Source organism: Elgaria multicarinata, chromosome 17 (genome assembly GCF_023053635.1).
Source record: "Elgaria multicarinata webbii isolate HBS135686 ecotype San Diego chromosome 17, rElgMul1.1.pri, whole genome shotgun sequence".
Classification (NCBI taxonomy): Eukaryota; Metazoa; Chordata; class Lepidosauria; order Squamata; family Anguidae; genus Elgaria; species Elgaria multicarinata.
In genome coordinates, this window is record NC_086187.1 from 18,781,058 (window position 1) to 18,805,650 (window position 24,593).

Sequence of the window (24,593 nt, forward strand, 5' to 3'; positions counted from 1 at the left end):
TTTGGCTATTGGGCGGTATAAAAATGTCATAAATAAATAAATAACATTACCAAGGCACGCATGCGCGTTTGATAAGCCATCTCGCTGTGATCATACATATTGCATCAAGATCAGCATTGTTTTACCACCCAGGCACATGAAACGCACCTGCGCATCAGTACGATGCTGCATGCAAAGGGTACAGGGAGAAATGAAAGCACTGGGAGCCTGTGGCAAACTGCCACACGTATTCCAACTCCAGAGTCGGTTTTAGTTAAAGCGGAATTCAAGAAGAGCCAGATGTAGGGCAAGGTTAGGGCGGTGTAGTGGTTAGAGTGTTGGACCTGGACTTGGGAGGTGAGGTTCTAATCCTCACTGGGTGACTGGGCCAGTCACCATCTTTCAGCTGGACCTACCTCACTGATTTGTTGTGAGGATAAGATGGAGAGAAAGAAGGCCATGTAAGCTGCCTTGGGTTTATTGCAAGAGGGGAAAGGGAGGGTTATAAATGGAATAATTAAGACACATGGAACAATCAAGGAACAGAACAGGGACCATGGCTAAAATGCGAACTTGCATAGGAGCTAGAAAGGTGTTGTTCTGTTGACCAGCAAGGACAACAGGACAACTTCCTGTTCTCTGTACCTGGCCAATCCAGAGGTTTTTATCATGTCTGCCAATCACCTGGAGCAACTCCTCTATGAGGAAAGGTTACAACAACTGGGACTGTTTAGCTTAGCAAAGAGGTGAGGAGGGACATGATAGAGGTATACAAAATTATGCACAGTGTGGAGAAACTGGATAGGGAGACATTGCTCTCCTTCTCTCATAATACTAGAACCCAGTGGGATCACCCTATGATGCTGATTGGTGGGAAATTCAGGACAGATAAGAGGAAGGTCTTCTTCACACAACACATGAAGAATTTGCTACCATAAGACACAGCGATGGCCACCAATTTGGATGGCTTTAAATGGGGAGTGGAAAAATTCCCGGAGGAGAAGGCTATCAATGGCTGCTAGTCCTGATGGCTATAGGCTACCTTCAGGGTCAAAGGCGGTATGCCTATGTACACCAGTTGTAGGGGAACATGGGCAGGAGGGTACTGTTGCATGCATGTCCTGCTGGTGGGTTTCCAGTGGGCAGCTGATTGGCCGATGTGTGAACTGAATGCTGGACTAGATGGATCCTCAGTCTGATCCAGCAGCACTCTTCTGAAGTTTTGCTGTGGACACCAGACACACAAAAGCCACCCTGCAAGGACATAACCTAAGGTTTAGTAGGGCTGCATTGTTGGCCAAATCCGGGTACTGTCGTCTCAAAATGACTCAAAAGCCCTATTGCTGTGCCATCTGTCGGAAGTGTAAATATTTTATCACCAGGAACAGGGTGGGGAAGCGAAGAGATAAAAACACATTTCTGGAAAAAGGCAGCAGGAGGCCACAGAGATTCCAGCCTTCGGCTCATTTGCCAGCAGTTAATTACCAAGAGTGTGTTAAACGAGTCGCTGCTGCCATTTATTGCCAAGTTGCAGTGAGTTTCACTACGCGCACCAAATCAATGCCTAGTTTTACAAACCAGCCACATGTTTAAGTGAGGCCTAATTATCCCCAAATGCACGTATTAAATTATTAGGTAGCAACAAAAATACACAACGCTGTTTGGCCTGGTACACAATCATTCACATTTCAATCATCGAACACGCACAGGCTCAAATTTAAAGAAATTTCGTAGGGGCAGATGCCTGACAGATTAAATGCCCCCCTCCCCCAACACACACACACAAGCCAATTTGTGGAGTGGTGGCGGTGGCAGCTCTGGAGTGACGGATGCTTTAATGCAATGGTACCCGAACTCTTGATTTTTCTGGATGAAAATTTGGAGCACGCCCAAAAGACGCGTGCATATTTCATGCGTCTTTTGGGTGCAGAATGGCGCAAGGTAATATTGCCTCTCTGAATCCTACCTTCTGCTTTGTCCAGTATAATCAGGTTCAGGAACAGAAAGGTGCTTTCTGGGTAATGATGACGTTTCAAGCGCATCTTCTTCGCCTGTGTCATAGGTCTTAGTGACACCTGCATACTGCTACTCCCACCCTGACAGAAGGAAGGTTGGAGTGAAAAGAAGAAAAGAACACACAATATTGCATAGGGCCTTTCTGCTTAGAGAAATCCTAGAGTGGGAGAAGCAGGCTTAATTTTGAATACTGCTAAATATTTTAAAATGCTAACTGTACCCGGCATAACATACGCCGTTGTAGCATAAGTTTATTAATTAAGTATCATCGCGGGGGCGCGGGCTGCTTGGAGGCTGCCGATACAGCGCCGTCTGGCAGACCTGGGGGGGGGAGAGGGGGAGCAGGTGTCCCCCTCTCCCCAGGGTTCCTGTCAGCCTTGGGCTGCCCGCCCAGCTCGCATGAGATTAGGCTGGGGCCTGGGCTCGCAGCAGGCGAGCGGCCCCCCACCCGGCCACCAAGGGCCCCGGGCGTGCCTCACTCATGCTCCAGACCATGGCACTGCCCCCTTCGTGGGGGGGGAGTGAAGAGGCAGAAAGGGGGGTAGGATTACCTTGGAAAGCCCGGAGGAGTCAGGCGAGGGGCTTAGCAACCTGTATCAGCTGTTACACGTTGTTACTGTTGCTTAGCAACCTGTATCAGCTAAAGCCTTTACGGAAACATACCTAAGCGTTTTATATATAGAGATAGAATAGATATTGTGGTATATCAATCTATTAAACAAATAAATTTGCCTGGGGGGGGCACCCTAGTGCCCTCCAGATGTTTTGGACAACAGCCACCCCTAGCCAGCATAGTCAATGGTCAAGGATTATGGGAGTTGCAATCCCAGCCAACTGGATCATCCCAGGTTGCCTTCCCCTACTACTAGAATGTCTAACGAAGCACCTGTCCTGGCATGAACCTACCCATACATTACACTCAACTAAGGCCCTCCTCCAGGTGCCTTCTTTGAGAAAGGCTCAGGTGGCAGCAAGGGAGAGGGCCTTTTCGGTGGTGGCCCCCAATTACAGAAAAAAATCCCCAGCGAGGCTGGCCTGGTGCCAACGTTATCCTTTCGGTACCAGCTTAAGACCTACCTCTACTCCCAGGCATTAGGCAGCATACAATAGGTGTGGGTTTTTTATCCAGTCATGCATTATTGTTTGGATGTGTGTATGTATCTACTCTTGTTTATATATTTGTAGCTAAATTATTTTTATATTATGCAGAATACTGAGTGTTTAAGGTTTTTAATCTTTGTCAACCGCCCAGAAAGCTTTGGGGCGGTATAGAAAAGCAATAAATGAATTGTAACAGAAAGTTGCCCAATAACAAAGTCGGACTGTCTAGCTATCCAGCCCAGTACAATCCACCCTGACTGCCCACAGGTCCCAGTCAGAGGAAATCCTTCCCAACACATGGTAGAAACTGAACCAGAGACCTTCTGCATGCAAAAACACATGTTCTGTTTTGGGAAGCACTGTCCCAGGGAAATGCTGGGGCTACCTTGGCCTTCATTATTGTGGGGAGGTAGCGGGTTGTGCAGGGAATGAACGACGTTCACAATTCTATCCTCTCCCTCGTAGCAAACTTTTCAAACTTATAAACCAGATTTCCAAAACATCCATGTGCCCCATCAGATTTAAATTGCGGCTGCTTGCAGGGCACCATGAACCAGAGACCTCTGCGTGCACCTCAAAAGCATCACATTCAGGGGTTCCCTTTCCTTTCAATCTGCAAGGTCAGAGGACCACGTATAGGCTATTCTTTCTCCAGTGAAGTTCAGGCCTCCTGTGCCTGAAACAGGCAGACTGATCCAGGGAAACGTTTCTGAACGCTTGGCGCTTCAGCATGGAATGGATCCGGGGAGGGTGACGTCAGCACCAAATTATATGAATCTGGAGTGGTCCAATTTGCATCTTTTTAACCTTGGTGCAGAGCCACTAATAACCGCTACGGTCAGTTAAGAGTAGGTGAAACGGCTGTGTACGAAGCGAAAAACATCAGTCTATTATGACGAGCAGTGACTCTCCAAAGGCTCAGGAAGAGAATGACTTTCGCAGAAATGTACCTGCTACTCAATCCCGTTACTTGGAGCTGCCAGGGGTTGAACCAAAAGGAACAGGAAGACTCACCCGACTCTGGGTAGAGAATCAAATCTCTCGTCACAATGGGGTAAAAACCTCACCCCCGCCAGAAGCGAGGTTAGAACTCTAGGCAAATGATAGAATAGTAGAGTTGGAAGGGGCCTATAAGGCCATCGAGTCCAACCCCCTGCTCATGTTGAGGCTGCTCGGATCCATACGGATTTCTGCAGGGCTTTCCAAAAAGAACAATCCTATCCCTGTTGAGAAAGTAAGCCCAAATAAAGGAGATGTTTTGAAGCAATCCTGACTGAAGCATTCAAATGAGCCTGCCCTCATTCGCGTCGGCAACATGGAGTTCTCTTTGGCATGTTCTTCTCTGGGGAGGCTGCAAAAAGAGATTAAGCATTTCCAGAAGGTAATTACAGCTCAGAAGTGAGCCTCAGAGAATGTGCTAACACGGCGGGATGGGAGGGATCCCCCGGTCCTCTTATACTTTCAAGACGTTATGTAGGAGCATCCCATAAATTTTGGGATTTCCTCACCGTCAAGCAAGTAAGTTCGGGATCAAAACCCAAGATGTGAGATTTCCCCCCTTCTCTCTCTCTCTCTGGGGCTGTTCACACAACACTCAGTGGTTGAGTGTGGGCTGTTTTGAACCATGGATTAGTGTGTTGTTTGAACTCAGGGTGGCTTTTTAACCGTGCAGTGTGGCACATTTTTCACCTTGAGAACCATGATTTGTTGTTGGGTTATTCAAGTTGGGTTAGCAAGTCACCCTGGCAGTGTTCAGACAACACAATAATCCACTGTGTGCGAGAAATGCTGCACTCAGGTAACACGCAAACCCACAATTCAACAAACCCACAATTCAACAAACAGCCTACAGTTCAAAACAACCCATATTCAACCACTGGGTTAGCATGCTGTGTGAGCTACTCTCTCTCTCTCTCTCTCTCTCTCTCACACACACACACACACACACACACACACACAGAGTCTTCTAATGAGGCTGCTGGCTAAAATGGGTCTTTTCTTTCTCATTCCTGCAATAATTCGCGCAGCAACTTTCCAGACAGAGAATCTCAAAGGCACAAGCTTGCTGTCATTCATTATGTGTTTAATAATCAAGGCTTCTTCTCAACTCCTCTGGGCTAAACCTTCAAGCAGGTGGTTAAATACTTTGCAAGGTCAAGCTGGAGGTTCCCGGGCCTCCGGGGACCGATTTCACACACACCAAAACAGCGTTCCCCTTCGCTTTTAGGCACAGAACATCCTTTGCAATTAGAACCAAAAGATGACATGGAACAGAATGTGCATGCAGCCTTAACAGCAAAGTAAGAACCTCCTATCTGGACTCAAGAGGCCCAGGAGTCACCTGTCGCTGAATGCAGCTATACTTTTAAGAACAGCACCTCTGGCAGCATTTGCACAATTTTTTTTAAAAAAAGGTGTTTTAATGCAGTCAATATTAATTTAAAAAACAAAAACAAATGGATGTCAACCTCTGCTCCCAGCGGGTGAGAGAAGATGGCGACTTTCAAGTATTTATTTATTTTTTATCTGCCCCAGGATTGTTAGCCATTTAAGATCCAGATGAGACTGTGTCGACGGAACTGCCCAATTGGTACAATCCAAGTGGGCCCATGCAGACGCCATGGGGAGGAACACAAAAAGGCCGGGGGGGAGAAGGAGGAACGTCACCAGGCCTGTTCTACTGCACGAAGGGGGCAGGAGCAACACAGGGAAACAGAGCTCAAAAGCTCACACTGCACCAGGCTCAACGGAAAAGAGGCGTCCTCCTGATGTCTTGGACAACACATCCCATCAACACCAGCCGGTGTGGCCATGCCAGCTGGGGACGATGGCAGCTGTGGCCCAACGTAGCTGGAGGATGCCAGGTTGAAGCAGGCTGGTGCACCTGCTGCCCAACCTGCCATGCAGCAGAAGAGGTGGCTATTGGCACCCATCCCGTGTTAGTTACAAACTCTCCATGAAATGTACAGGTTTAGAAGTCATTTCAGAAGGTAGCCCAAGTGGGCCACTGACTCAGTTGTTGTTGAGTTAAAAACTACGCCTCCTTTGAGAGCCTTCCCTTGGGAGAGTGGAAATCAAGTTTTACTGTCCTTTCCTTTTCCAACAGTAACATGGAGGTCAGGCGAAAGCCTCGGCAGCTATTCCTTTTCCCAAGTTTTAAAATGTTGGCAAGGTGTTGTCATTGTTTATAAAGTCAGTCACAACAGTTTCAAGCAAGCAAATAACTCCCAGTACAGGTAAAAATTTAAAAGGGGAGGGGGGAATATCTAGTTGTAGTTAAAGCATTGTTACATCAGCCCAAAATGAGGCGCATAAACTGATGCCGTTAAGAGCCCATTCCAAATGGGGGGCACCTTTGTTTTCTCCCCCAATCCCATTTGACAGAAATCTGGTCCTCTGACAGCACCCCGACAAGTAGAAATCCAACTGGTGCAGCTTTTTCTAATCACTGCATTTCCATGCAACAACAAAAAGAAGAAACATCTGTCAAAATCTCTGTTCGGGATGCAAGTGATTAAAAGGCACAGGAGCCCTTCCGGGAACAAAGTGGAAATTCTACTCGTCGGGTGCAAATTCTCTCGTACAGAGAAGTGGGAGGATTGCTACAATTAAAGGTTCTCTTAAAGAATGCACATAGCCTTACATGAATATACTGTACTTCTCAGCCAAGTAAGATAACATTTTCATCTGAGCGTCAAATACAGCAAATTAAAGCAGAGTTTTGAAGTTTTTCCCCACCTGGAGGGTAAAATTTGCCACTTCTCTCAACGTTAATAAATCTGGAAAAAAACACCTTTGGCTTTGAGTCAAGTAAAGGTGTTTTCACACCGTCGTGCAAATACAATCCCTTGTCTAAAAGAAGAGCTCCGTTGGGGTGGGGGAAGGGGACGGGGGAGGCGGATGGCCTTTAGAATTGAGGTAGCACTGCTCTATTGCATCTCACGCAAAGCGAGGGATGGAGATTGTGGCCTAGACAAGCTGCAGGAGCCCTGCTGGCTGTGCGCACACCCTCCTGCATGAGAGGGGAATCCGCTCACATCACGTTTGGGGCGGCTTGATTTAGCAGACTCCCTGCAAAACTGGCTATTTCTTAAGGGGAGGGAAAGCCCCAGTTCTAGATGGTCTGAGGTTTTTGTGTTTTCGAGAAGAACTTATTAAAATTTGCAAGTTTCTTCATAGAGGGATGGAAAGTACCTAAACATTTTAAAAATGGAATGTGGGAGAAATTGAAACGGACAGATTTGTCCATCAACGAAGTTCTTTGAGTGCTGAGCTAGCTCTTAAAAGTCTGGGATTGTATCCCTTGCAGTGCTGTATTACTGCCTCTTTTCCCGAGAAGTTTCTCATCTTCAAGAGCTACCTATGTCAGGCAGGTACATCACGGTGTTCTCCCTGCTCGGAAAAGTGGTACGTACTGAATTTGGCCCGTGTAGATGGGTGACGATGGCATTTCATTGGTAAGAATGGACCAAAATTTGCAGATTCATTTATGAGACAGGAAGAACTTGAGATTTTTAATCATTCAAGTGTGGGAGGAAGTGACATATCCATGCATTACTACTTCCTGTGCTTACTGGGCATCTGGTGAGTATGGAGCTTAGTACTTATACAGCCTGCTGTTGAAAAGTGAACAAAGGAGCCCCAAATTATAATTATGGCAGAACTTTTTGCAGGGGGGGGGGACACTCCAAAGTACTGGAGGGCAAGAACGAAACACAACCCTCACCACAGAACCAAATGTCTCGTGGTCAATGGTTCAAAAAACTTAATAATTCTCAGCTGACTGGCAGGTACAGTATATTCTTTCAAACAAAACCTCAATATTTTTCATAAACGCCAAGGGCCAACTTAAAAGAAGTTAACCATGCTACAAAGGAAATACTGCTGCTTTCATTGGCTTTCAAAATCGTATTTACCTGGGAATTAAATGCATTTGTAATTAACAGTTAACACTGTTATTAATCATGGTATAAAACTTAAAATTATCAGAACCTTAAAAAAAAAATTCAGCAAATGTAAACAGCACTACACACAGTAGAGACCTGCCCTGGAAAAAAAAAAAAAGATGTAAATTTGAAGAAATTCAGTCTGGCACTGTATAATTTAGCGATGTTAATTTAACCTCACCAAAAAACAAAATAGAAAGAAGGTGTTTGTGGGTTGTTGTTTTTTAAAAAAAAAGTTTTGTAACCAACGTCAAAACGGAATTATACCAAATCTGAAACCATTAAAGAAAAATCATTTCACTTGCAGCCAGGGGTCAAACATTTCAGGAAAAGAAGAAATCGGAATAACCCAACATTTAAAGAAAGTGCCTAAAATATGGATACAGCATTTTAGAGCCCTTTCAAAATACAAGGCAGAGAAAGGTGTAAAGTAGAAAAATCTGGAGCGTCTGTAAATTCCAGAGGAGTCCAGAGCTTATGGGTAATGAAGGGTTAGCAGGTTACAGCGGTCGCTGCTGCGTTTAAATGCTGCTAAGTATAATGGTCTGTACACAGGCCTGCTGTCTGTGAAGCCGCAATGCGTTTGGTGTCGTCTTCCCTCTTCCGCTGCTCCATTTCCCATTCCACAAAGGTGTCAAAGAGACTAGGCCAAGCCTCATCTTCACTGTAATTGCTAAGGTCCGGCCCAATGACCTGAGTAAAATTTAGGAACATGTTCCACGTGTCCCGGGAAATTCCCTTGATTCCTGAGGGGTTCTCGTTTAAGAAGTGTAACCACTGGTCCAATATGGGAGGCTTGTTTTGAGTGAAGACTAGTTTCCAAAGGGCGACGGCTATTTCCCGATGCAGCGACCTCTGTCCCTCTTCGGAGTCCAGGCCAAACTGAAAGGTGAAACGATAGAGATCCTTGAACTGATCCTCTTGTTTGGCTTCGTTTAAGAGGCTGGGGAACCGGGCGCAAATCCCGTCGATGCTGTCTGCGTTTATTGCTTTGCAGCCCTCGAAGAACTCCGTCCTGTTGAAGGGAAAAAGAAGCCCGGTTTTAGTGCACAGAGCTGGCAGCGGCACTAACACAAGGCAGAAAGTTTCCCGTCTCTAAAACGTACCGCTGCATAAAATCCACTGGCCTATTGGGTGGGTATAACGCCACCAGACAGAGTGGGCCTTTTCGGAGTTGTAATCATTCTCCCCACAACCTCAGGAAGCATGCACGCAGACATAAGAAGTATAAAATTACTTTAAAGTGTATTTTTCGTTGAAAATTAAATGCAGGGAACAGTGTATGCTGCTATTGAGTGGCCATGCCCTTAAAAACATTCACAAGGATTCCAGTACATATAATTTCCAAGTGCTAGGTCCTCCGTCGGCAGAGGCACATCTAACTCATCTAAAGAATTTTCTATCCTTCATCCTGGAAGATCCCAACCATCAGACCCAGACTCAGAGAAATGTTTAAAGATGTTTTCTTAGGACACCCGTTACGTCAGGAATGCGGCCTTTACCCAAGTGGTAAGTCCTTGGATTCAAGGTGATGGGCCTCTTCTTCCCAGGTCTTGCCTTGTAGGGCTACTTCCCAAGGGGTGAGGCAGAACACTTTCTCCACTGGCCTCCTGTTTGTGCTTCTCTGGGCATCACCATGACGTATTGGACTCCTGGAGCCTCCCTATGCCCAGGGGATCTTCTCCAGCGTGGGGGTTCCTGCTGCAAAGTTTGACTCCATGTTGTCTGGTTTGCTTGGTCACAGAACGGCACCTCTAAGTGAAGATTCAGGGTCAACCCTTACTCCCTGACCACCCCCTCCCTCCTTGGTCTTTCGTCCTTACTCCACTTCCAATCTAGTCTCAACCCACCTCTTTCCTTCCCCCTGGCTGCTCTCTCGCTCTCTCTCCCTCTCTCCCCCTCCCCCTCCTCACTCCTTCCTAGAGACATGACAGAGGTGGACAAAATTCTGCACTGTGTGAAGAAAGTGGACAGGGAGACGTTTTTCTCCCTTTCTCATAATTCTAGAACTGATAATTCTGGCACTGATTAAAGAGAGTTGCTCCCATGGGACGATGGAAATGTGCAAATGCTATCTGACAGCTAACCCACAAAGGTACCTTTAAATTAGCCAATCCAGACATTTGGTGGGAAATATCTTGAAGCGTTCCTACCCACCAGGTTTAGAAAACACCTGCCCCCCCCCCCCAGTATACTTTTTCTTTTGCATGCCTCTAGCTAATCATTTTTCAGGTGCTTACCAGGGCATTGACCAGCTTCATGTTACGGGTAAAGAGGTAAGCGTTCCTCCCCTCCAACACGCGCAAAATGTGCCACGCGACACCCAGACTCCATTTGGCGTGCCTATTTGCAACTTTATTCTTCTTCAAAAGGCGAGAAAAACAGCTTGATGTGTGCAACACTCTCTCCAATCATTCCCATATATATTTAAAAGTAGGATCCAGCATTTTTCTTTCTCTTCCTAAGGGCAGCAGCAAGTTCTTCTTGTAACCAGTGCATGACCTGCCAAGATTTGAATGTCTACTGACCCCTCTGGTCTCACTCCATTGTAGGACTCTCAACATGCAGACAGTGTGACTTCACACACCCCTCAACATGCTTTTTGTAACAACTTGCCTGATAAAGAGATCTAGAGATCTCAACGCTTGCACATTTTTGGTGACCTTTCAGCTGGCCTAATAAAGATATTGCACGAATACAGATTTTGGTATTTTAAACCAAACGACTCGACAAAACTGCCAGTGTTATCTTAGGGCGTAATCCTATGCATGTTTAGATAGAAAAAAGTCCCACAACTCTGAGCGTGCCCCAGCCCAGCTATCCGACTTCTGAAGATGAGGCATGTGTACATCAAAAGACACAGCAAGTACAGTTTGCCATTAGAAAAAAAAAAATCTCACATGCAAATTCAATTAATGGACAGATTACGAAGTCGAACAGGGTACGATCCTTTCAAGTCGGTGGACGGCCCTAGGACGTCGCATGGACTCACCTTGTGAATTTGCACATGGTAGCTGCTTGGAATTTCCAGGCCAGGACTAGCACTTTGAATTCAGTGGGGTCAACACAGAGATCGTTGCAAAAATGCTCCATGCCTTCCTCCAATATGGCGTCTTCTCGTTCGTCCTTGTACCTCCTAAATAATTCCTCAGTCCTGTGGAGGGAGGATTCCTCCGTGCCAGAAACTGGCTCTTTCTTGGAGTCCCCGGAGGAAGTCGGAGGCTGACTGGATTCTACGGCCGCCTCCATCTTCTTCGTCCCATTGACAAGGATATCCCCAGAGGATTTCCCGCCAATGGTGCTGTGCTCTTCCTTATGGATCGTGCTCCGTTTGCTGTGAGCCTTGCTGCTTGACTCCCGATCGCCATTTTTGCTGCCGAGGGTGGAAGAAGGGTTCTTGCACTTGGTGACGCACTGGCCCATATTGGTGCACACCCAGTTGTTAGAGCCGCCCCCTCACTGTCACGCACCCACTCCACCGCTGCTCAGTGGGCCTCAACATGCCATCAGTTGGCTGACAACCGACCTACAGGGAAAAGGAGAGGGAGAAGAAGAAGAAAGGGTTAGGAGTAGATTGATTGAATAGATCCATCAAACACTTTTGTAGCTGCAGACTTCTACCACCACCACTACCACCAATAAGCATTGACATGGCTCAGGACCACAATACCCAATGCGCCTCTCCCAACCTGAACATACACGATCAACATCTGAGGCCTTCCTCCAAGTGCCACCGCCAAGAGAGGCTCAAAAGGTGGCAATGAAGGAGACAGCCTCCTCAGTGGTGTCCTCCTGACTATGGCTTACGCCTGCCTGGGTAAAGACCGCCCTCTACTCCCAGGCCTTTAATGGCAATTGATGGGGCATCTATGTCTGCTGTTTGGAACAGGCCTATTAGGAGAAATGTTGTTTACTTATATTGTTTTCAGCTGTTTATATTTTAATTTGTGTGTTAAACTTTTTTTTAGACAGTTTATCATGCTGTATGTTCTGTAACACTGGTGTATTTTTATGAATTGTTGTCAATCGCCCAGGGAGCTTCAGCTATGGGGTGGTATAGAAATAGAAATAGCAATAATTATAATAGTAATTTATATCGCCCTTTCTAGTAGGGGGTTGTCACCTCATTAACTCCATTGACTAAGATTTCGTGAACCTTGAATCGATCAAACCATTCACTCTGACATATGCAAATGAACGCTAACAGTAGTTTTAAGAGAAAAGACCTATGGTTTTTCAATGGTGCACATAGCGGATACCACCTTGAAAGAGGCATTCCCTCCTGCATGAAGGAGGAATGCCTCTGAGTCAGTGCTATCATCTGAAGTTTTTTCTAACTACTTAACTTTTTACTTTAAAATAAGAAGTGTGCTGTCTGATCAGAGGTGCCTTTATGGTCGATTAAGGAGGTTTTAGTAGTTTAATCTCCCTCCCCCTCTAGAAGCTATTAAAAACCCGTAAATACATTTTAATTCCTAATAGTTCAAGAAGCTTTACAGCAGAAAAGTGGAGACTACGTAAGCCACCTAGGGTTCTTTGCAAGGGGAAAAGGCGGGCTATAAATGTAACAACAACAACAACAACAGATCAAATTAACTAACCATGGTGGCTTACAACGATCTTATAAGGCAGGTCGCTATCTTCTCCATATTGCACATGGGGAGGGGGGATTTGAAGCAGAGAAAACTGCTTACTGAGTTTCAAAGAGATTCAAACTACGCCCTACCTCAATTTGCAGCTCTTGCTCAGTTTAGAGTCTGCTCAAATGCCACCACATTGGCATCCCTCCCATGACAGCCTCAGCAGGACCACATGCAAAAAAACACAGTCCCAGAAAGAGTTGCCTCCTGTGCTTCTTAACGGGGCCTGGCAGGACCCATTTTGCGCTCCTGCGTAGCTGCGCTGCACCGAGGTGTGCCCATGAACGCTTTGCGGCAAAGAGGCTCCATTCACGGAGGTGATCCAAGACTTGCACCCTAGTCTCCCGGGAGAGGAACTCAGGAAGCTGTCCTATACCAGTCAGATCACTGGTCCATTTAGCAATGGGTCGTCTTCTGTGACTAGCAATAGCTGTCCAGGGTCTTGGTAGAGACAGGACTTCCCCATCAGTGGCTGGAGAAGCGAGGGGAATGAACCCGGGCCCGTCTATACGCAACGCATGTGCTTTACCCCTAAGCTAGCCTTCATCCTGAGCAGGGCTGGATCAGGATTCCAGAGTTCACCTCTTGGACTGGCATGTTGCTTTATTGGTGTCCCGAAATATATCGCCACCTAAGGGATACCCATGTAGTGGGGTGGCCCAGGTTGACGGCTCTACAGTTCTGTGCTCTCCCTTCCACCCGCTCCCCCAAACGAAGGAGGGATAGATGGTGTGTTATACAACCGTCCCAAGACCAGGGCTTGCGTGGACTGAATTGCCCACCCTGCGCCGCCTTCAAACACCTCCAGTTTGCCAGGAAAAGGCGGAGACTCTGACTGTCTCCACTTACGTTGTGGGTGCACCTAAACATGCCTGACTCCTCCCCTCCCAAAATGCTCCCCCGTCTGGAAGCCCCTGTAACCGCGTTGAGCGAGGTCTCCCGGCTCTCCCTAGAAAGCAACGCAGCTTCTCCCGGCGGCTGACCGACAGGAGCTAATAAAAGGAAATTCCTAAAATTCTTACTGTAACATCAGGTTACAAAGAGGTCGATTCATGCGCAGAATTTGTCAAGGCAGGCTCCTCTGACCCATAATATCCCCCCTCCCCCTCCGGAAGCTATTAAAAGCCCATAAATGCATTTTAATACCTAAGAGTACAAGCAGCTTTACGATACCACAGTTTGCATCAAGCGACTTGCCAAGTTAGGACTTCTGGCTCCAGCCGCCAGGCTCACTCTCTCTCTCCCGCATCGCTTTGCAAAGTTTGGATTTCACAGTGGAAATCTAAGCTTTTAAAAATATGCTCGAGAGAGTTGCCAGAGGGGGGGGAAGGGGGAATAAGGAGAAATATTGTAGCTTCTCCCCTCTCTCTCTCTTTTTCTTTACGCTATAAAAAGTTATTATGGGGAGAACCAGTATGTATGTACATACTCTCAAGTACTTGGCTTCTTACGTGATAAAGCAGAGAGGACCTCCATGTTTTCCGTCTCTGAGATCAAGTCATGGCCCAGTCCCATAAAAACTGAGGGGTTGTAATTAAGGAGGACATGGGGTTTCAAGATGGACAGATGTGCCCCAGCTCCAATCAGCCAAGTGTGACCTGAAGGCGCGGCTGTGTTGTGCTCTACGCGGAGCTGTCCTTGAAGATTCTTGTGTTATGTCCTCGCTGGAGGGGTCCTCCTCCTCCTCCTCCTCTGAGGAGCCAGACTCCCACCCCCCACCCCGCCTCAGTTCCTGTGTGAACCACTGCCCTGACCCTGTCACACCGCTCGCCAGAATTCTTGGTGTTTTGTCGGATGTTTTCATAAAAAGAGGAAATGGCATGTTAAGAGTGTACGATGACACTGAATCACAAGATGTAATTGTGACATAAGGGGACCTCTCTGCAGCCACGATGAAGTAAATATTTTACACAGTCGCATGTGAAACAGGAATAAACGCTAAATTGAGGCTCAAGCTGGCAGTGAAATGTATCCTTGGGAGGGTGGAAGGGAGGGGCCCTGCTTATTAACTATACGGCAGTTTAAACTCATCACGTTATGAGGACAGGGCCTTCTTAGTTGTGGCACCACTGTTGTGGAATGCTCTCCCCAGGGAAGTCTGACTGCGGGAGAACGACAGCAGGAGAACAACAGCAGGAGAACATTCCCATAGCCATGTGCTGCTTGTAGTCTACCCACAAATCATCTGGCAGGCCATTGTGGGGCAAAAGATGCAGGAAAAGAGGGGATTTTGGTCTGAACCAGCAGGTTTTTCTTTTGGGGTGGGGAGAGTTATGCCAGAAGGCCCAGTAATACAATATTACCTGTGTCCTAATGTCTATGCAGAGTACAAAAGAAAACAAGAGACAGTCAAAAGAGTTAGAAGAGCCAATCCGTGTGACCCACTTCCAACTGGTTAGAAACAGGCAACGTGAGGATGGAGAACCTTGCCCGGCTTGGTGCCCACCAGATGTGTTGGATGACGACTCCCATTATCCCCAGCCACCATGGGGAAAGGGGACCTGAAGAGGGGCTATTGCTTTCTGTAATGAGTGAGCCACTCCCAGCCACTCCTTAGCCCAACAGTATCTAACCCTGCAAATGAATTTGAACTCCGCTGCTTCGTAGGAGGGCCGCCCATTCCGGCTGAGGTACGCAGCAGCATGTCCAGTGCTCCCTCTCGCTGGCTTCCGTGCGGTCAGTCATTGCAGGACGGCAGCCAATCGGTTGAAAAGGATCAGAGCCTAGTCTGCAGGGCTTACATGCAAATGCAAATTCAGGCAACTCCCTGATTTCATGGAATATGGGGGAGGAAGGGGAGAGGTAACTGCCTAGCTTTATACACAGGAAGGAAGCTGCCAGCTATGTCTCCCCTAGCAATTAAATACCTCTCACCAAAACACGGCCAACAGTATGCTTACAAAAGCTCTGCTGCCCTTTGCAACAGAACCAGAGAACCTCGCTCTTCCTACAGCCTGATTTATTCATTTGGCATTTTTAATTGTTATGGTGATTCTCCACTTATTTGTTTTTTTTAAAATAGGTTTTCAGATGGAGGAACAGACCCTAAGCCATAGAATGAGTTCTCAGCGGAGGACAAACACAGGGTTTTCAGCTTCTGGCTTTTGAAATGCGGACAGCAAGACACAGGCTATGAGAGATCCCAGCCCTGTTCGCTTGGCACTGGTTGCAAGCCAGTGAGATTGGAAATGGGAATTCCCAGTTGAAGCCTGCTAAAGATTCAGGACAAATAAAAGGATGGACTTCTTCACACAGCCCATAGTTAAATAAAGTTATTCACTACCGCAAGATGTAGTGATGGCCACCAATTTGGACAGCTTTAAAAGGGGGTTGGATAAATTCCTGGAGGAGAAGGATATCAATGGCTACTAGCCCTGATGGCTATGTGCGACCTCCACTATCAGAGACAGTATGCCTGTCTGCAACAGTTGCTGGGGAACATGGGCTGGAGAATGCACCATGACCTGCTCTGTTGGTCCCTGGTTGACAGCAGTTGGCCACTGTGTGAACAGAGTCCTGGACTAGATGGACCCATGGTCTGATCCAGCAGGGCACTTATTTTCTTATTTTCTTAAAGCCTCATCTAGTTCAGCATCCTGTTTTCCAGTGGACAACCAGATGCTTCTGGAAAGTTCTATTTAACCAATCTGGTGTGCTCCAAATGCTTGGGACTAAAACTCCCAGCATTCCTGACCACTGCCCATGGTGGGTGGAGCTGGAGAAAGCTGCGTTTACCTGTCGTGGCTAACAGCTGTTGACAGACCTACCCTCCGCTAATTTGTCCCATATCCTTTTACAGCAATCTAAGCCAGCCACTGCCACCGATCCAAGACGAAAGCTGGAAGATGCTGTTTGGAACAGCTGTTACAGTTCAATACTTATTTCGGCAGACTTTCAAAAGATGCCATTCCCAGCATCCTAATGTGAGTTATTGAGATATGTTTTGAGTTCTCTCCCACAATCTACCACCCCACCAATCACTAATCACTCACTGAGTCATTGTGAAACAAACCGAAGAGGTGAACTCTAAACTTGCCCACTGAAAGAGGGTCTAACAATAGCATGGTCCAGACTGTCTGAGGAGCATCCTCTCTATGGGAGGATTGGGAAACCTGTGGCCTCTGGTAGTTGTTGGACGCCAACTCCCATCAGCCCCAGCCATCATGGCCCATGGTCAGGGATGTCGGGAGTTGTTCTTCTTCTTCTTAATTTATTTATTTATATTTATTTATTACATTTATATACCGCACCATAGCCGAAGCTCTCTGGGCGGTTTACAAAAGTTAAAAACAGTAAACATTAAAAAAGTATACAAAATTTAAAAACCATCAGAAACATAAAGACAATAGTGTAAAAACAACATTATCCATTTAAGAACAGTTCTGGGGTCTGTTAAAAACAAACTTAGCGTTGTTAAATGCCTGGGGGAAGAGAAAAGTCTTGACCAGGTGCCTGAAAGATAACAGTGTTGGTGCCAGGCGAGCCTCATCGGGGAGATCATTCCACAAGTCAAGGGGCCACCTCCGAAAAGGCCCTCTCCCTTGTTGCCATCCTCCGAATAGAACAACATTTATACACCACCCCATAACGGAATCTCTCTGGGTGGTTACAAAGATTAAAACACTGAACATTAAAAACCGACACGCAAGATTTAAAAGCATAAAAACAGATGAGATAATATCCATTTAATTGTAATCCATCACCACCTGGCAGCCCAGCGGTTGCCCAACCATGATCAATAAGAACGTAACGAAGAGAAACAAAGAGGACTTACGCGAGATCCTCTGAAGCGGAGAATGGCATTGCACCATTTAGTCAGATCTTCTTCGTGAGCGTCAAGGTCTCTCCATGGACTGCTGTGGGAAAAAGGGCAGCCGTTTAGAAATCCCGAAAGCAGGAAATGCAAGCACCTGTGCATGTACAAAGCGCAAGCAGCTGCCACAAAGCAAAATTCAAAGAGGCTTTCTGCCTTCAGTTGAAAAATTTAGCTAGCTATATTTGGCCTCTCATGCATGGGTACTGAAAAGAGAGTAAAACTCTGGTGTTTGATGAAGTAATTGAATGGTTTTAATAGTTTTCTTTCAAAAAATAATCCAACTATTAAAACAATAATAAAAAATTGTGTATTGGGAGCTCAACATTTCGGACCCAGAGTGGTCCTTCCTCAGGAGCTAGAAGTCAATACATTGAGATATTAGTAAGCTGCACATATTCAATATTTTCACAATCCATTAGAAATATATATAACGTATCTTGGAAAAAAACAGGTCTATATTGTTGTATAAATCATCACACAACGGTCCCTGTTTTTTTCCATTGATATATATTTCTAATGACCTTTTTATTCTCCCAGCATTTTAACAATCTATAAATACATTTTAACTTGGTGTTTTAAATTTGTAATTTTGCATTGCTGCAGTTTTTGACTGGTTGAGCTTTTATATTGTATTTTATATTACGGTTTTATACTGTTGTTTTATACTTCGAATGGTTTTAATTTTTGTGAACCGCCCAGAGAGCTCCGGCTATTGGGCGGTATAGAAATGTAATAAATAAATAAATAAATAAATAAAGGATTGTGAAAATATTGAATATGTGCAGCTTACTAATATCTCGATGTATTGACTTCTAGCTAGTGAGGAGCTAGAATAATCGTTGCATTATGTTTGAAAGAAAACTATTTAAACCATTCATTTACTTCATCGAACACCAGAGTTTTACTCTCTTTTCAGTAGCAGTATTTTGGTGTTTTCCTCCCTCTTTCTCTCATAGACAGCTATTGCTTACCGCCTGTAGCATTAACTCCTACCAGGACAGCTAGTTGATAGCAGACATTGTTATTGCATTAGAGCATTTCCAAGGCCAAGGTGTTGCACACAGAGAGTTTGCAACACTGATGAAATATCACCAAGGTGAGATATATTTAGGGAATATACACAAAGGTATACATTAGCAGAGCGAAACCAGCCCCCATGCAGATATAAGTCCTACAGGCATTCAGAAAATAGAAGAAGAGATGAACACATTAAGGGTGCAATCCTATTTAATTAATCTATTTGTTTGTTTATTTCATTTCTATACCTATGCATGTTTAGACAGAAAAAGTCCTACAACTCCCAGCATGCCCCAGGATTTTTTTTCTCTGTCTAAACGTGCATAGGACTTCACCCAGAGAGAGAGAGAGTGCAATCCTGTCATCTGTGTAGGGATGTTGGAGAAATCCGTGACAGAATCGAATGAATTCGGATTTCTACTCATCTGAGCCACGGATCCCGCTGCATGGGTTCTGCATGGGCTTTTTTCCCCTGGAATTTTATGCAAATTTAGTCATTGAAAAATGCGTAACATAAAAAGCCACTGGCCCAATATACCTAAAACAAAACAGACAAACAAAAACATTTCCCCTGTAGGCTAAAGCATTTGGGGGGGATCTGTGTATTTTGCGGAAGATTTGGGGGATTTGCGCATTTTCATAAGTGTGAATTTGCGCAAACGTGAATTATCTATTGAATGACATCTAACGCCCCCTAAACACACACACCCTTTGCCCTCACAGAACGGTGGTTCACACAGAAAATTATTAAGTCAATTTAAGCACGCAACATAGATATGCTTTCAGAGAAGCAACACTTCCACTTGTACACGCCAGCACTTTGAGATAGGCAGGACAGGCTCACACATTCATCCCTATGAGTCTTAAAGGGGTTTAGGTTGGCTGTAGGGTTTGTCTGCCCACCCTCTAAATCTAGGTACCCACATTGCCAGCTACCTTTCCTCTGACAACTAGAGAGAGGGCCTTCTGGGCCATGACACCCCACCTGTAGAACATCCTCCCCAATAAAGCTCACCTGGCATCTACTTTGTCTTCTTTTAGGCAATGAAAAAATACCCTTATTCTCCAATGCCTTTTAAGAACTTCAGTATTTATTTTTACTAATAGATATCAAGAGTTTGCCTGCTGCTATTTGAATGACTGTTTCACTTCTATTATTCTGTTTTAACATTTTATTTATTAACCTGGTTCATACATAAGGCTAAGCCATGGTGTGATTTGTTGAAATCTAGCTTGTCACTGGGTCCAAACTCACCCCTGCTGACAAACCATGGTTTGTTAACCAGCTAAAAACCGCAAATAGAAACCATGGGTTGTTGCTGGCTGACAAAGTCTTGAGTTGTTTAAACCATGGCTTATCGTGATGTCTGAACCTTGGTTTATCCTTGGCTTGTTTGTGCTATTGCCAGCCCTGAAATAAAAGTGCCCAGCAAGAGCACACTGAAAAATGACACTGTTCTGAAGCCTGGTAAAATGTGAAGGAGGAAAAAAAACCAGGTAAAAGGGTAAACAAGCTGCGGTTTGTTGGCTTGTCTGCAAAGCAATTCATAGCTAAAGCAACAAGCCACAGTTAACATAAACCATTACATTCAAATGCAGCCACTGTATTATACTTGATATATTATATTGTTCATATTGCAAACTGCCTGAGAATATATGATGAACTATATAAATCTTTAAAATAAATATGGCCCGATTCTTACAAAGCCTACATTCAGGTCATCCTGATTTTTTGCATACCAACAGTTCTTTGCATGGTAAACTTCTGCCTGCATCCACCACCTCAGAGTGAGCTCTTGCTTTCAATGCCTGCCTGCCCGCCCGCCCTCTCCCCAATACTTTGAGATGACACAACCAGCCAACGCTGCAAGAAGCCAGCATCATGCAAGACTGGCATGTCACCTTTCATTCATGTTGTTACGTGCAAAAACCTCCATGTCTAGTGGGCTAGAGATTACAACCCATCTTAATACAGGAAAGCAGAAAAGTCCATGGACAAATCTGTTTTCTTCACAGCTCCGGCCTGTTTTGCAAGACAGCCAACTCACCCGCCGAGGAAAAGTAAAAGTGATGTTTTCTGCCCTACCGAGGTCGGCCTGTAAACACGCTGCCGTGTACCAGGTGCCAGCAATTTGAACATCTGTTGTTTAACAGACAACGGCGAACTCTCCCATACTATTTTGGATTCTGTTGTGTTGAAAATTGTTCTGTAATCAGGTTGCATGGTAGCCCTGACGACATTTACCCATAAATAGTTACAGACTCGAAGGCAGCCGGGGGGGGGGGGGAGGAATAGGAGGGGAGGGGGGAAAGAAGAAGTTTATGCTTCCAAAAATATTTTTAGAGGCTGATGTTTATGGAGTAGTGGTAGGGGGGTGGTGTACATTTGCTGGCTGCTTAGGAGAAGCAGACTTTTTTTTAAAAAAAATCTGCTGTTCTCCCAAAGACTTTGCTAGTCACATTGACACCAGCGATGAGCAGCAACATATAGGAATCTGCTTTATACAGACTGGGTACGCACAACACACTAAGCCACACACAGTGGTTGAGTGTGGGTTGTTATTGAACCGTGGGTTATCATGTTACTCGAACCCAGGACATTTTCCACAGGCTGGCCGATTAAACAGCCAAGATCATTGTTTTGCGTGAACAGCCAAGACCATTGGTCTCCTTAGCTCAGTAATCTCTCATGTTGACCGGCTGTAGCTCCCAAGGCTTTCAGACAAGAGTCTGCCAAGAACCCAACCCAGAGATTGAAACAGGGATCTTTGACATGCAAAGCAAATGCTCTACTATTGAGCAAGGAAGCCTCTGCCCAGTAGGCTGCTGGCCACCAGGACTAGCCAGCCTGGAGCTACAAGACTGACTGGGTTCACACAACATGACAACCCAGAGTATGGGTTGTCATTGTGGGTTGCTGTGTTGAGTGAACCCAGCTGTGCTAACGAACCATGGTTTGTTAAATCACAAACAACCTATGAAGGGAACCCACGATTTGTTGTTGGGTTGTAACTTCTGGTTGGTTCGCAGTTAAAAAAAAGCATGGTTTGTCAGCACAGCTAGGTTCACACAACACAACAACCCACAATTCAACAACAAACCATGATTCAGCCAATACTCTGGGTTGTCATGTTGTGTGAACAACCTCGCTGAGTCTGTTTGCATGTCTAATTAAACTCTAATTTAACTCTAATTAAATGTGTTTACTTTGGAATTGTTATTTTTTTACAGAGTACTAAGACCGACGTTTTTGAAGAAGGTACTTCGAAACAAGGGATAACATGAACCTTGTTGACTAAATTTGGTCTTAATATACTGTTGATGTAATTAAATGAAAGTGTTTGATGTCTATGGGTCGGATTTTCATGCAATGACTGTTTAAATTTGGTTTGAAATGATTGTTAAGTACTATTGAATGCTATTGATATGTAATGAAATGCTACACTGATGTGATAGTTGACTGCTGTAGACTTGTATTAGTATTGGATTGTAAATAGTTATTCTAGTATAAATAAGTGTGTATAATTTTTGAATGACGATTTAATTCATTGGGTTTATTTTGTTTCTACGGTGGTCGCCTTTGGGGTTCCTTTTGTTCACATTTTCACCACCACTGCCTCCCTTACTATAGTTGCATGTCACAAGAGCCTACTGCAGCTTAATTTACCTGCAGGGGCTGTTGTGGGTGTGCAGCTTGTTATAGCTTGTTGTGTTATGCGAACCAAGGCAGCAGGGGTTGTTTGAGGGCTTGACAACCCTCTAATAACCCATGACTTGGTTACTTGAGGTTGTCCCTCAAGCAACCCCTGCCACCAGGGTTCACATAGCATGACAAGCTGGGCAACAAAGGGCACCATGTGAAAATGGCACCCAGCATGACGTAAAAGAGAGAGCTTCGGCTATTGGGCGGTATAAAAATCTAATAAATAAATAAATAAAGCCCTCACAGGTAAATTATGCCCCAGTGGACTGTTGCGTCATACAAACCAGGACACTGTGCTCAACGTAGGGCCATATGTTGCATTTTGCCTCTCGGATTTCCTCTCTCACTCACATCACCCTAACTTCCTATAAATCCTTACCCACTTTTCTGAATTGCCTTTGGCACAACCACTTAGTCTCCGCACATCCCACTGCAGCTAAGCTTAAGTACACAAGACTGAATTAGGCAACTGGTCTCTCCCCTGTTGCATTCTTTCGCATCTTCCCTGCTGTGGGAGTCAAATTCTAGATCGTAAAATATTTAGGGTAGGGACCTGTCTTACATTTGAAAGCAGCCTTGTACAGCCTGGTGCTCTCCAGCTCCCACCACAGCCAGGCAGCATGCCATGATGTGAGTTGAAGCCCAAAACCTCTGAAGTGGGGAAAGGCTGGACTCAAGTATCGTGATGATAACGACGATGGCTGAGCGCACAGCTTCATTTCCCTTAGAGAGATATTGGCTAGGCAGAGAGGAAAAGGGGTAGAGGAACTGCATGATAGCGGGCAAGGGTTCAAGCGACACTGAGCCATGAGTACCCTAGGAACACTTGGCCTGGGACCGGATGCAAGGAAGCCAAATCTAAGCTTGCACAAAAATCCAACAACCCATGGTTTCAGGGAAGAGTCTGCACTTCCCACGATGAGCATCTACACTTTTTTAGGGCGGCCTATCTCACCCGCAAAAGCCATGGCTCTGGAGAAAGGGTGTAAAAAAAAGAGAGAAAAAGACCAGCTACTAAGGTGGAGGGAGGGAGAGCAAGTGGGCCAATTCTACACAACACAACACATCAAAATTAAGTGCTTAGAGGTTACGCAGGCTAGAGGAGAAATTCTACAGCAAAGCTTGCTTTCTTTTCAAGAGAAAGATTTGTCGAGCCACCTTATAAAGGTGAGGAACTGCAACCAGACTGAAACCTCTGTGTGTGTGTTCGTGTCCAAGTTGTAACTGTGATTTTGTAGGACAGCCACAAGTTCTCATTTTGTTGCAAAAACTCCTCCGTTTTCCTCATTAAAGAGCTGCTCTGCAAAATCTAGATGCAACTGGTGCTGAAGGTTTATACAAGACTGAAAAAGGATTCAGCACAACACATTGCACAGTTGAAGCTACAGATGCCACCCATTTACGAGTGAGGGGACTAGCAGTGGGTAGGAAACCCCAGGGCACTTCCGATCCTTTTGGTATAGCGAATAGCGTGTGACCCTGTGCCTGATGTTGGCGCAATGCCAAATGACAATGTCATCAACTCGATGGAAGAGTGAGGCTACTCATTGGGACAGCGGAAGTTCATGCCTCCGGGATCTTTTCAAGGAGCTCACTGGAAGCAAATATCTCATTTTCGTCCCCTAGCAAAATCGGGAAATCCAATGGAGCAAGGAGAAAGAGGGTCTCAGGGAGACGCTGGATCACGGTCATGCTTCGTGGGTCCCACAAGTGGAAAACAAGGGGATGAGCCAGCAAATCATGCTAGCATCACCATCAGCCTCACAAATAAGTGAATAACAACCCACCAACTGGAGGAAATAGCGGAGCTGTAAATTTGCAGACCTAGCTTTACCCCCGCCCAAGACCATAAACCTGGGTCCGACAAGAAAGAGGTGATTTCCCCTTCGCACCTGTCCAGCATTCCACAAGGTGACCATGTCACTGTTTCAAGTGTTATTGAGTTATAGAGTTTAGTTCGAGTCAAAGCTCAGCAGCCATTTCTGAATGAAACCGTCCTACACTCATCCGGGATTGCAGTTCTAGCAAGTTGGCTTGAACTCTAGCATCTCTCTCTCTCTCTCTCTCTCTCTCTCTCTCTCAAAACCAAAGTTGACCCAGCAGTTACAAGTTCAGAGAAAAGTTACACTTCCGTCAGGACTTCAGGCCCAAGCTGCAGTGTCCAAAGTTTACAACCCAATCTGACCATTTTGTTGCACAACTGACAAGGAAGAAGGCACATCTGCTACCCTGGATGTGTGGCTGATGTGGCACACTTCTAATCCCTGATCAGTCAGGAGGACACGGCCAAGAACCGTAACAAGGCCAACAGCTCATCGGCAGTGCACCTGCTTTGCATGCAGAAGGGCCCAGGTTCAACCCCTCTTGGGGGGGGG

At 45.6% G+C, this 24,593-nt stretch overlaps 1 protein-coding gene across 4 annotated transcripts in view; it reads right to left on the reverse strand.

The window, feature by feature from the left end:
- Positions 1-5,597: 5,597 nt before the first annotated feature.
- Positions 5,598-24,593, reverse strand: part of DCUN1D3 (defective in cullin neddylation 1 domain containing 3) — a 41,122-nt gene continuing 22,126 nt past the window's right edge. For all 4 annotated transcript variants that reach the window (XM_063143526.1, XM_063143528.1, XM_063143525.1 and 1 more), the window contains exons 3-5: positions 17,457-17,538; positions 11,035-11,568; positions 5,598-9,057 (exon numbers count right to left, since the gene is read on the reverse strand). In XM_063143526.1, the coding sequence (XP_062999596.1) occupies positions 8,574-9,057; positions 11,035-11,465 (915 nt within the window). In that variant the 5' untranslated portion in view covers positions 11,466-11,568; positions 17,457-17,538 and the 3' untranslated portion in view covers positions 5,598-8,573. The remainder of the gene's footprint in view (positions 9,058-11,034; positions 11,569-17,456; positions 17,539-24,593) is intronic.